We start from the raw sequence: 13,116 nt of genomic DNA, 5'->3' as shown, positions 1-13,116 counted from the left end.
GGAAGTGCCATAACTAAGCTTGGCAGGACAGCTTACTCTATGGCATTAACCTCTTCATGCATTAATTAGGCATATGGATGTTGGTTATATGAGGCTGATGATCCTGCAACATATACAAGCTCAGCCTGCACACCCACTACATCAGGGGTCAGCAACCTTTTTCAGCTTTGGGCCAGTCCACCGTCCTTCAGACCATGTGGTGGGCCGGACTGTATTTTGAAGGAAAAAAAACAAACAATTCCTATGCCCCACAAATAACCCAGAGATGCGTTTTAAATAAAAGCACACATTCTGCTCATGTAAAAACACCAGGCAGGCCCCACAAATAACCCAGAGATGCATTTTAAATAAAAGCACACATTCTACTCATGTGAAAACACGCTGATTCCTGTGTTTTTGAGAAGGCGATTGGGCTGCATCCGGCCCCTGGGCCTTAGGTTGCCTACCCCTGCACTACATGCTCAACAAGGATGGAAGGAATTATCATACTGCTGACAATTCAGGCAGAAGCTGGAGTCACAGTTCTGTTGCTCTCTTCCCTCCTCCTTCTGCAGCAAATCCAAAAGAACATCTTTCTGGATTCTAGATCTCTATTGCATTCCTTCCATTTCCAGTTCACCTGGCTGCTTAAAGCACGGCTGCTGCTGCTGCTGCTGTTCCTCTGAGGCAGGAGTACTTAAAAGTACTTAAAAGTAAAAAATGAAGAGCGATGAAAGACAGTGCTTGTCTTAATTACCATAGTGTTTCCCATTGCTCAGTTTTTCTTACAAAATGCTGTTTTGTGGAAAGTGGAAACAGTAAGCTAGAAAAACTACTGCACATGTACTACTATATTTCCGCATCAGGTACATGTGCCTAAGCTCTATTGATGACAACATATTTTAAAATGATATTTGTAGCAAAGACTAAGATATCTCCATAGCAAGTAGGAATGTGGAAATACTACTGTCTCTATTTTTTTTATTTTTAAAAAAGCTTGGTAAAGTTAGCTGTGCCCAACAAGGGGGGGCGGGGATCAGACAAAATCCTTTGCACCTTTGCCTATTATGAGAACCTTCCAATACGTTATATTATTTCTGGTCAAACATGCCCCGTTTTGTTAGCATTTTCTTATGTAGCCCTTATCAGCTATTAGGCCTACGACTGTTCTAACTGGAACTAAAATCCTTGTACCACAAATTGCAAGCCTCATGTTTTGCATCTGTCAAACCGTCTTTTTCTTCCTACACGTAGTCGTAGGATGCAAAAATATTCATCATGATAATGTTCAAAATGGCAGTGCTGTGATTCAAGATGATGGCACTGAATATCTTGTGTGGTTCAAGAGTTAGACATCCATTCCATTTGCACTAAATACAGGGGTCAGCAAACTTTTTCAGCAGGGAGCCGATCCACTGTCCCTCAGACCATGTGGTGGGCTGGACTAGACTTTGGAAAAAGAAACGAACCCACAAATATGCCCCACAAATAACCCAGAGATGCATTTTAAATAAAAGGACACATTCTACTCATGTAAAAACATGCTGATTCCTGGACTGTCTGTGGGCCGGATTTAGAAGGCAATTGGGCCGGATCCGGCCCCCGGGCCTTAGTTTGCCTATCCATGCACTAAATGAAGACACTGAAAAGTTTTCATTGACTCAGTGTGCCAGCATGCTAATATATCCAGATCCAGTTTAATTTGCATATTTTGCATATTTTGTTTGTTTATTGTTACATACAAGCCCCCTTGAGATCCAAGTGTGGGTTGTTTTTTATTTTCATTATGATCAAAACCACGAGCGCATGTTTTGCCACACCTTGATCGAATATTTTGCAGGGCCAAGAGACAAAATTGGCTTGGCTTGGGGTCATATTCACAGTCAATTCACAGTGCTTGGTCAGTGGTGCACAAACACACTTAGGAATATTCTCTCTCTCTCCCTCTTGTCAATTTATCAGAAAGGGTTTTGGAGTGAATCATAGACTCTGGGTTGCTCTTTGCTTGTTAAACAGCCATCTGCTCTAGGGCATACATTGAACATATGATAGCATATTGGGAGTAGATTTATTAATAATAATAATAATGTGGCTAATGCATGGTAAGGAAGGACTTGCTGCAGCCGAGGAAATGTATTTACCATTCACCCCAAGGACAATGTTGCTTGCTCCCCATCCTCTAGCGTGCAGAAGGTTCCTTCTGTTTTAATCAGCAGGGAGGGGAAATATGTGTGGTTCTTTGTCTTCTGCGTTTTTGTGACAAAAGAATTCCCATTTGAATTGCGGTGCTCTATTCAGGCTCCCTCTGAGCCTGTGGTTAACAGCAGTCAGTCTTTGCAGTGTTCTGACGTCATCCAGTGTATGCATAAGCTATGCTATTGTCTTACTGAGAGCAGGGGCTGTGAATTGCAGTATCTGGTGTCTGCTACCTATTTCTGCCTCACTGCATCAGCAGAAGAGACACTGGCCTTCCCTTTGCTGGATTTTTAAAAAATAAGTACTCCTGTTCCTTTGCTTTTTTTTTTTTAATTACAAAAAAAATTGCTTCTGCGAAGAAGGACCTGTTTTGCTTTAAGAGCTGCAGAGAGGCAATCTGCAGAGTGGAGCTTGGGGAGGAAGAGAGGAAAATCTGGAGGCTGGCTAGCTGTGGGGACTGCGCTGTCTGGCTTCATGACCCTTGCTGTGTAGAAGCCTCATCCCTTCTCTGACACATTCCCCGCAGCTCTCTTTCTTTTCCCTTTTAACCCCTCTTTTGAGATTTGAGCATCTGGAGCCAGCCATGTTTGGCACAGAGTCGTCATGTAAGTAAACGTGTTCTCTCACTTGCATTTTGTGTTGGTGGGCAGGTCTGGCTGGCCGGATTTGTTCCATGCCCGGTAACTTCATTCTGCCGTGTCGAAGGGTTCAGAATAAAATAGTAATAGTAATAATAAAATACGTGGTTCCAGCTTGCTTGGTAAAGATGCTAGGGGGGAGGTTTCGATCGTCTCTCCTTCTGCGTGTCTTTGACTCTGGCAGCCAGACAGCCAAGAGCTGTCAGTGATTCAGAATCCAGGCCGCTTAAAAGATCCAAAAGGAAATGTGGTTTTGCTTGAATATGTTCTTTGTGTGTGAGCAAGACTGAGAGAGCAGCGTGTGCATGTATACACACACACACACACACACACACACACACACACAATCTTGCTATTGCAGTTGCAGTAATTAAAGAGTTACCCATGTGATAATGAGAGTGTTTGAAGGATTGCTGCAGGATTATGTGCCGGGCAGCTAGAACCTATTTAACAATGGAGTGCCAGCTTGCTGCTATATAATAAAACACAATTTTGTTTAAAAGCTTCTAAAGTTTGGTTTGCTGGTGTGATAGACTGCAGCATTGGGGATATAGTGAAAGCAATAATAATAATAACCCCATATAATGTCAGTGGCTGGTTGTATATTGAAACTTACAAGCTGGGTCTGGTGCAAAGGAGACAGCATAGATGTATGGCAGGTTTGTTTTCCATTTTAAAAAAACCATTGGGAAGCTACCAAAGTGAGAGAGGATTGTGTATTGGACCTTAGTCCTGATAATATTAGCGATGACAGTGACACCACTGGGAATCAGTATTGCCCAGTAGGCTTATAAACAAAAAGGGAAATAAAAATAAGATGTTGTGCTGACTTACAAGGGTATGGTATAACATGCACCAAAATAATTTGTGATCTGATTTTTGTTCACGGTGGGAAGGGATTTATTCGCCACAGTGGATTAATCTAGGTTCCTGATTACAGAGGTCCCAGTTCTTTTAGATTGGTAATAGTGTGGGACAACAACTTCAGCCCTTAAAGGACTTGGATGTTTCCAAGGGTTAATTGGTTCTTTTGATTCGGCTTCCCACTCTTCATAACACAATGCCTGTTCAAGGTCAAGGGAGAATAAAACGCATCACCATCTGTGCATTGTTTTAGTTTTCTTCCCTTTCCCAAGAAATGTTGCATTATTGGCCTCGTCTCTTAACTTTGGGTTGGTTGGTTTTTTTTTTTTTTTGCATATACATATCCCATTAGCTGGTACTAAAAGTAGAATGTTGAACACTTTTTAGCCTGGCACTTGTGAATTACCTGGGGAATGCAACTTGCAAAGCGTCTACATGATCAAAAAGAAAAAGGAATGGCTGCTGTTGCTTCAACACTTTTACCCAAGGGTGTGCAGGGTAATAGCTAACGGCAAAAAGCCATCTATATAAATAGTCCTGAAAATAAAGGACTTCCTTATTGTCTGCCGAACAGTACTCTTTCATAGAGTTGCCAGTGTGGTAACTAACTGGCTTCCCTTCTGATAACAGCTGGGCAAGCTTTTGTTTCCATGACATCCTGATTAATGCAATTTCTGGTTTCTAAAAGGGTGTGTGGAATTGGGGCGGGGGGACACCCTGCTTATTTTATGAAATTTATTTTACTTCCTTTTCGTCAACAGCAAACTCCAAATGGTTATAAAGTTGAGAATTTCAGAGAATAACCTTAGCCAGGGCTTTGTGCAGCCCCACCCCAAGTCCAAGACAGGTTAACTGCTTTTGCAAGCTTGATGGCTAGCAGTGCTGCAGCCAATCAGAGAAAGTGTTACGAGGTGTGTGTTTCTTCTTCCCATTTTCCTCTTTGCAGAAGGCCATTATCTCTCCTTTGTCTTAGGGCGGCTTCAGATGTGCACTAACCATGCTGAAAGTGTGAGAGGTCTGCAGTAGGCAAGGTGATTCTTCACCTTGCATTCAGGCTTGCCTCTAGAACACCCATTTCTGGGAACAGGTTTAAAGGTAGCACACCACAGAACATCACCTCATTGATTCCTTTTAAAGGTATTCTAGACATGTGCAATTCGGATGCATAGCGAGGTGCACCGTGCATGCCTGAAACTCTGTGTTCCTGGCTTGTTTTAATGCACATAAGACCCAAGCCTTTTCCCCTTTGCCTATTTGATTCTGCCCCTAGCACTTAAGACTGCCCCCCCCGAAATGAGCTTTGGAGAGGCACATTATTATTTAATTTTCTCTATAAAGACATGTGGGTGGCATTCAGGTATTGAGGCATATAGAATATTGGCATGTGTTTTTAACCTCTTTTAATGATAGTTTCATTGTTCATTTTTGTAGACCACTCTGAGGTTTTATGACCGTCGAGCAGTATATAAATCGTACGAAATAAATAAACTTAGTTTTACTTAGACCAGACCCATTGAAATTAATGTGCCTAACTTTTCTAGTGGGTCTAGTAAAATTTAGTTGCATACCACCCATGGTATCTAGTTGGCCACTGTGAGAACAGGATTCTAGACTAGATGGTCCATTGGCCTGATGGTCCTTGTGTGCTTATGGTTGTTCATCCTATCCCTGAAGCAGTATTTTGCACACTTTTTGAGCTTGGTGGTCCCTCTTCTGAACCTCTTCTACCTTTGTGGCTCCTGCTCCACAACCCTACACCATTCAACAAGTGAGTATGGAGATTCTTATGCATCAGTGCATTCAGTATCTGAATTTGAGTTGGATTTGCCCAACGTTGGCATTAGAAGAGGAATAGAACAGGAGATTTGACTTCAGAAACCATACATAGAGAACTCTGGCCATCACTTTCTCTGCTTCCTTCATCACAAATCAGATGCGAGTCTGTGAAGGCTCCTTTACTGGAGGCATTCACCTATTTTTTTGTCTGATGTAGGAGAGAAGTGAAGGGAATTTTCTACCGGCCTCAGGACCATCTCCCTTCCTGAAATTTCACACTCCTTTGTGGTGCTCTAAAGCCCTTTCATGGTTTACAGAATGGAAGTTGCCTTTTTTGTTGTTAATGGTATTAACAGGAAGTTAAAATAACATTTACAAAATATTTTAAAGCTTTGTTTAGAATAGACAAGACACACACACAAACAAACAAACATCACACCACTTCCTAAAACCTGCAAGAGGTAGAGAAGTATGCCTGTTTTCTGTCCCCCACCCCCCCAGGAAAATAACCTTAGCACCATGATGTTTACGTTTCCTGATCATAAAAAAAGTCAACAGTTGAAAGGTTTGGTTTTCTGGATTCTGCTTTTATCCTGTTACCCGTTTTATTCTGTTTTATATTTTTCTGCTTTATGTTTCTATCTTTCTGTTTTTAATTTTTACTTGTAAACTGCCCAGAGAACCTTTGCTATTGGGCGGTATGCTTATATAGTCAGCCAGCTGATTTTATTGTTCATAGCCAGTGGACATCACAATACAGTATGAGCACAAATCACACAACTATAAAATGAAAAACATTACATGCACCAGACCAGGACAAATCTGCAATGGGCATATGAATATTGCAAATAAATAGCATTCTTGGCTGGCTCAGCCAGCAAAAGATGCACGTTATGCAGTTGCATAGGGTAGCATAATCACAAACTTGGGGATCCATGCTTTCGTATTGCCTTTGGCTTGGCTGTGGTGGAAAGATGCAGCAATCCAGAACCTTCTGTAGTGTTGCATGCGTGTCAAAGTTGGGAATAAACTTTTTAAGTATAGTTCCACCTGGAATGGCAGAAAATATTGTACCTGATAGCATGACAAGAGGTTTTTATCTATGTATTTTTTAATGTACTTGAAATGTTACCTCAAATTAGGGTGCCCTCAGAGAGGATTGTGTTGCTTTTAAAAGGCAAATAGCAGTGCATAATCGTGTGTGTGCGTACTCAGAAGTAAAGCGGTGGGATATAGAAAAGAAGTATTGAATTGTTCAGATCAAGTGATGTGTCAGGTTACCAGTAGCCACAGTTGTTATGGGAAAGGGTAAGTTCAAGAGATGCTGGTTTCAGTTTATACAGAGAAAGGAAACCCTCAAGGTCACCGTGTCCAAACTGCTTATGAGGGGAAGTACCAGATAAGGATGGTTGTAGTTACTAGCTTATCTAGACTTGATCGCCATCCGGTACAGATCAAATGACAGTGCAATGTGTTGTTCCTAAGGTGCAGCAAAGAACAGAAAACTGGACTTCCCAGCAGTCAGAGCCCCACGATGTTGGGAATCAGGACTCTGTATAATGTATAACCATAGTACTTTTCCTCCTGCAAGAAATTTTGTTTTGTTTTTTTTTAAAAAAAATACAACAACAACAAATACAACACTTCCCATATATAATATTGTGATTCTTACAGCGACCCATTTAAAGTAAAGGTAAAGGGACCCCTGACCATTAGGTCCAGTCGTGACCAACTCTGGGGTTTCGGCGCTCATCTTGCTTTACTGGCTGAGGGAGCCAGCGTACAGCTTCCGGGTCATGTGGCCAGCATGACTAAGCTGCTTCTGGTGAACCAGAGCAGCGCACGGAAACGCCGCTTACCTTCCCGCCAGAGCGGTACCTATTTATCTACTTGCACTTTGACGTGCTTTTGAACTGCTAGGTTGGCAGGAGCTGGGAGCGCACCCTGTCATGGGGATTCGAACCGCTGACCTTCTGATAAGCAAGTTCTAGGCTCTGTGATTTAACCCACAGCGCCACCCGCGTCCCTCATTTAAAGTAGGTCAGCATTATTACCCTCATATTGCAGGTTGCTGGACTGGTGCTGAGACAGATTTGCTTGGCAGGGCATACCCAAACCATGCACTGTAAACATATCCAAGAAACATTCTCCCGCCCCCCCCCCCCAAGAATTCTTGAAACTGTAGTTTCTTAAGGGCAACGGGCGGGGGAACTGCAGTTTTCACACACTAATACTACATCCTGTAGAATTCTGTCACTTACATCTTACCTGCACAATCAGAATGAAGTTCGGGAACCAAAGTGCTCTTTCTGCACAGCCTGAGCAGGAGCAGTGAACAATGTTATAGTTAATTGTTGTAGCTTGTCTTTACTTTAACCTACCCCACAGCCCTGCTCACAGTTGTGAAGAATATTCTTATGTTATGAGTGGTCCATGTCACTATTAACAAAAAGAGGTAGGAAAAGGCCAATATATTTGCAGACTATCCCTGGACAAAGTGACTTTTCTTCTTTAAATTCTCAAAGTTCTTAACCTGGCTCAAGGTTGAGATCTAAACTAGACAGATGTTTCACTGATAGTCAATCGCAGTCAGTGCATCATTTGAAAAAGAATACTTCAGAGCTGTCTTTCCCCCAAATGGCAGCTAGATGTTCCATTTTGGTGACTGTAACCTTGGTTTAAGGAGCCATTTGGCGCCTAGCTTATATATCTGAGTTTCTAACACTTGATAAAAAGGTGAGTTATCAACATAGTGAAATTGCAATGAAGGTAAACACCTTATTCGGTTCCCTTATTAGAGGGTTTACAGGTAACATGGCAGGTTCCTCTACTATTGTTACTGAAGCCTTCAGCTAAGTGGAATGTGCTTCGTTCCCATTACCGTGTTTCTATAATGATGACAGGATTTGATAACGTCTTTAAAATGCACTAAAGGAAAATAAAGATAGGCTGTCCTCCATGGACAAGATCTGTTTAAATGGACTGAAATGGCATGAGGTAAGATTTAGACTGGCCATCAGAAGATCTTCTGAAGTGTGAATGTGGTTGAGTGCAGAAGCAGGTTGTAGGTTGAGTTTTAGAGTTGATGTGCCTCTTTGCATGTTGATGAGAAACCAAGGCTACATGTGTGAATCTTAAGAGGTTAGCTGCAGAGGATGTGAAGGTGCCACTGAAGTGTTTTGATAGCCGCTAGCTTATGTGTGGGGAATCAAAATCAGTAGCCTTCCAACTAAGCCAATCGTCTAGTTTGGAAACCATAGTCTAGACCAGCCTTTCTCAACCTGTGGGTCCCCAGATGTTGTTGAACTACAACTCCCATCACCCCTAGCTAGCAAGGCCAGAGCTCAGGGATGATGGGAGTTGTAGTCCAACAACATCTGGGGGCCCACAGGTTGAAAATCACTGGTCTAGATCAAGGTTTGCCAAAATTGGGTCTACAGCTCTTGTAGGGATGATGGGAGATGTAGGCCAAAAACAGCTGGAGACTCAAGTAAACCCTAGTCTAGATGGTGATGTGGCCAGTCAGTTACTACAATCTGAGATTGCTCAGGCTCTTTGAAATGCTGAATGAAACAGACTTGCATTACTAAAACAGCAGGGAAAGAGCAGTCTTTGGGCACAGTCTAAGCAGGGAATTCTCCTGCACAATTCCCAGTGGAATAAATGAGTGTCGCTCAGGAATCTCTATATCTGAAAGCTTGCTACGGTGCTGCTGACGTTTATAGCAGTGTGCCCTGGCAATCCGACACCATTGTTTGTCCATGGGAACATGGAATACATTCTCTTCAGCACATGCCTATTAAGAGAAAAGGAGAGAGAAAAAACAGTGATGCATCTGCAGCTGAGGTTTGTTTGTCCTTTACATTTTGATCCAACCGCTGATCCAATTTGGTTTCCATGTTTTGTTGTTCTCCTCTGCCCGTTCCATGGCATTCATTTTCCCATTTTCCACTGGCCTTACGATCTTCAGGTGTCCTATTTACTTAACTGAAAGCCCCAATTACATATCCTAGCATATTCCTTTTCTTCCCAGATGGTCCCCTCGTTTCAAATTGGGAACAATCCTCTATTGGCAATCTGTTCAGGAAATGACTGGCATGAACCCAACACCATAGACTCTTGCACAATATGATCTGCATTGTATATTACTTCAGACTAAATTAGTATCTGAATTTAAAAGAGTGGAACTGCTGAATCAGGGGCAAAAAAAAAATAAGAACAATTGCTGGGTGATGTTTTGTCTTAGTCTGGTTGGCACTTAATACTGATAGCCATTCAGCTGGGGTAGTAGCTTAGAGCTTGAATACCAGCTGTGCTTCTCCATGTGCTGCTGTGCTATTCTCAGCCACTGTGAAAATGAGGCATTTCCATTTAATTTGCATCTCTCCCCCCCCCCCCCGACTAAACAAACAAACAAAAAAAGCAAACAAATGAGCCACAGCTATTGCATTTATTCCCATTAAACTCATTCAACTATATATACAGTAGGCTGTCTTTCACACCTTACTAGTGCTATTTAAAATAAAATAAAAATTTATACAGTTTAAGGAAGGGGAAACTAGTCACCCATTCTGTGGTGTGTGTGACTTTGCAGAATATTACTAGATTCTGATTTTGTCAACTACAACTGCAGATAATCTAGTTCCAAAATTTCTGATGGTTTCAAATCTATAATGATGATGTAATATAATATCGTTACCTCTTCATTTCAAAGCATGTAATATAGATATATGTATGTGTGTTAGAGAGAGAGAGAGAGAGAGAGAGAGAGAGAGAGCAACCTGAATTTGAGTGATCATGAATATAGGTAAAGGTAAAGGGACCCCTGACCGTTAGGTCCAGTCGTGGACAACTCTGGGGTTGCGGCGCTCATCTTGCTTTATTGGCCGAGGGAGCCGGCGTACAGCTTCCAGGTCATGTGGCCAGCATGACTAATCCTCTTTTGGAGAACCAGAGCAGTGCATGGAAACATCATTTACCTTCCCGCTGGAGCGGTACCTATTTATCTACTTGTACTTTGACGTGCTTTCGAACTGCTAGGTTGGCAGGAACAGAGACCGAACAACGGGAGCTCACCCCGTCGCGGGGAATTGAACCGCCAACCTTCCAATCAGCAAGCCCTATGCTCAGTGGTTTAACCCACAGCACCACCCATCTCCTGGTCATGGATATAGCTGGCAGCAATTCATACTAAGTGAAAACAGGTGTAACTTTTGTAAAACAGTGACATCTGTTTGGGAATGGCTTTGCCACATTCAATTCAGGGCAAGACAAGCTTGGAAGAAAAAGACCTGTTCTCTAGCTTTTTCAGAGGAATTAGTTTGGCGAAAAGTTGACTGATGAGTTGCTGTGATGTCACGTAGCTCCAACCTTTTCTTTCTTTCTTTCTTTCTTTCTTTCTTTCTTTCTTTCTTTTCTTAATTTTTTTTAAAAATAGTGATGGATGAACATATGAGTAGGTAAATAAATATACATGCACCACTTTAAGAACATAGAAAAATACAAAGCCGAGATTTGTGGGTGGGAGAAAACTATAATATTCACTAGGGGTGAAGATGTGAGATCAGCGGCCAGATCATTGTTCCATGTAGCTCAGTATGAATGACAGCTGCTCTCCATGGTTTGTCAGGGAACATTCCCATCCCCAGCTGAAGATAGCAGTGGTTATACTTTGAACCCTCTGCAGGTAAGCAGGTGCTCAACCACTGAGCTGTAGCAGTTCTCTGAAAAGAAACATGGGCAACCTGTCTGAATCTTGGGATGCAGAGGTACGACTGATGGCTTTACCCAGGATTTGATTCTTATATATTTAGTAGCTTAATTTCTTTGCTCTCCAATAACCAAAATTTGCTGGTGTGTCCACTCCAGGAGAAAGCCAGGCTTGTACCATAGGTAAAGAGCTGAATGCACCTCTTTCTCAGTGTTATCTCTGCAACAAGCACTACAAATCTAGGTGTTTTTTCTGTTGTTTTATTTCTTAATGTTTGCCTAAAGGTAAAGGTAAAGGGACCCCTGACCATTAGGTCCAGTCGTGACAGACTCTGGGGTTGCGGCGCTCATCTCGCTTTATTGGCCGAGGGAGCCGGCATACAGCTTCCGGGTCATGTGGCCAGCATGACCAAGCTGCTTCTGGCGAACCAGAGCAGCGCACGGAAACGCCGTTTACCTTCCCGCTGGAGCGGTACCTATTTATCTACTTGCACTTTGACGTGCTTTCGAACTGCTAGGTTGGCAGGAGCAGGGACCGAGCAACGGGAGCTCACCCCGTCGCGGGGATTCGAACCGCCAACCTTCTGATCGGCAAGTCCTAGGCTCTATGGTTTAACCCACAGCGCCACCCACATCCCAATAATGTTTGCCTAGTGCTACATAAATCAAGTTGAGAGGTCTGTCAGGGAGAAGTCTGGACAGACTGCTATCACAATGCTGTGTGATCCCCTATCTTAGAAGAGGATGTTTTAGTACTAGATTTCTCTTTCCCAGAAGTAAGACTGGAATCCTAACTTCACCTACTTTCAAGTAGGCCCCACTGCATTCAGCAGGACTTGTTTCTGAGTAGACATGCCCTGCAATTTCTCATTTGTTTTCAGGGCAATTTGTTGTGCAATGGTGAACTTGCACAAGTTAAGTTTAGAAATTAGTTTTGATTGCAGAATTCAACTTCCTTAGAATTTCAGCTTTGTTGGGGTGGGGGGCGCATCCTGGTGATGTCCCAAACAGGATGTCCAGGGGGGCTTAAGAGTATAAATAAGTGCTTTGAAGAACTCTGTTTGTCCTGTCCATCAGCTATTGGGAAATATGTAGCCTGGATTATCACATATGTATGCTACTTTCCTCCAGCTATGCTTCAGTCTTCTGAGCCCCAAGGGAAATATAAGTGTTGTGTTTTTTAAGGCTTTAATGACTTGGTTGTGTGGAAGCAAGCAGCTTATTTACAAGCCTCATTTGTCCAGGTATAGCAGAATCCAGTCTTTCTCTGTGCAGAATTTGGACTCTCTTTCTACTGAAACTTTGCTCTGTTTTGTCAGTTCAAAGAGTATGAAATCCTGACTAGATTTGAACCTGTAGAAAAAATGGAAGCGATATTCTGTATCAACTAGTTTGAGAACAAGTAATATGCGGTATGTGTGTGTGCTTTAACCAGACAGTAAAGAAATAGAAGTACCTTATGCTGTTTTACTTCTTACACAGACAATTGACATTTGTGGGGGATGTGATGGGATTAAAAATTATGGGAAAGAGGTAGCTATTTTTATAAGGCAAATGTCATCGTGCGTGACCTCACTTAAACCACAGTGGTACCTTGGGTTAAGAACTTAATTCATTCTGGAGGTCTGTTCTTAACCTGAAACTGTTCTTAACCTGAAGCACCACTTTAGCTAATGGGGCCTCCTGCTGCCGCTGCACCGCTGCACGATTTCTGTTCTCATCCTGAAGCAAAGTTCTTAACCCGAGGTAATATTTCTGGGTTAGCGGAGTCTGTAACCTGAAACATATGTAACCTGAAGTGTCTGTAACCTGAGGTACCACTGTAATTAGTTAGATACCTTTTTGGATTTGTTGCAGGTATCCTCCAAGAAAGAACTGTGAGATCGTATCTTTCATAAAACCCAGTTTTGAGACTGTGATTTACAGCCCAGATGGTCAGCACTACAATTATCTC

The 13,116-nt window shown here is 42.4% G+C and overlaps 1 protein-coding gene across 4 annotated transcripts in view; it reads left to right on the top strand.

The window, feature by feature from the left end:
* Positions 1 to 13,116, top strand: part of ST7 (suppression of tumorigenicity 7) — a 98,859-nt gene that overhangs the window by 19,463 nt on the left and 66,280 nt on the right. Inside the window, exon 1 of one of the 4 annotated variants that reach the window (XM_053405910.1) lies at positions 2,342 to 2,780. The exons of the other annotated variants lie outside the window; for them this stretch is intronic. Coding sequence (XP_053261885.1) covers positions 2,759 to 2,780 — 22 coding nt within the window. The 5' untranslated portion in view covers positions 2,342 to 2,758. Of the gene's footprint in view, positions 1 to 2,341; positions 2,781 to 13,116 lie in introns of those variants that run through there. 4 annotated transcript variants of the gene reach the window in all.

Source organism: Podarcis raffonei, chromosome 10, assembly GCF_027172205.1.
Source record: "Podarcis raffonei isolate rPodRaf1 chromosome 10, rPodRaf1.pri, whole genome shotgun sequence".
Classification (NCBI taxonomy): Eukaryota; Metazoa; Chordata; class Lepidosauria; order Squamata; family Lacertidae; genus Podarcis; species Podarcis raffonei.
This window is presented reverse-complemented; position numbering and strand designations above follow the sequence as displayed.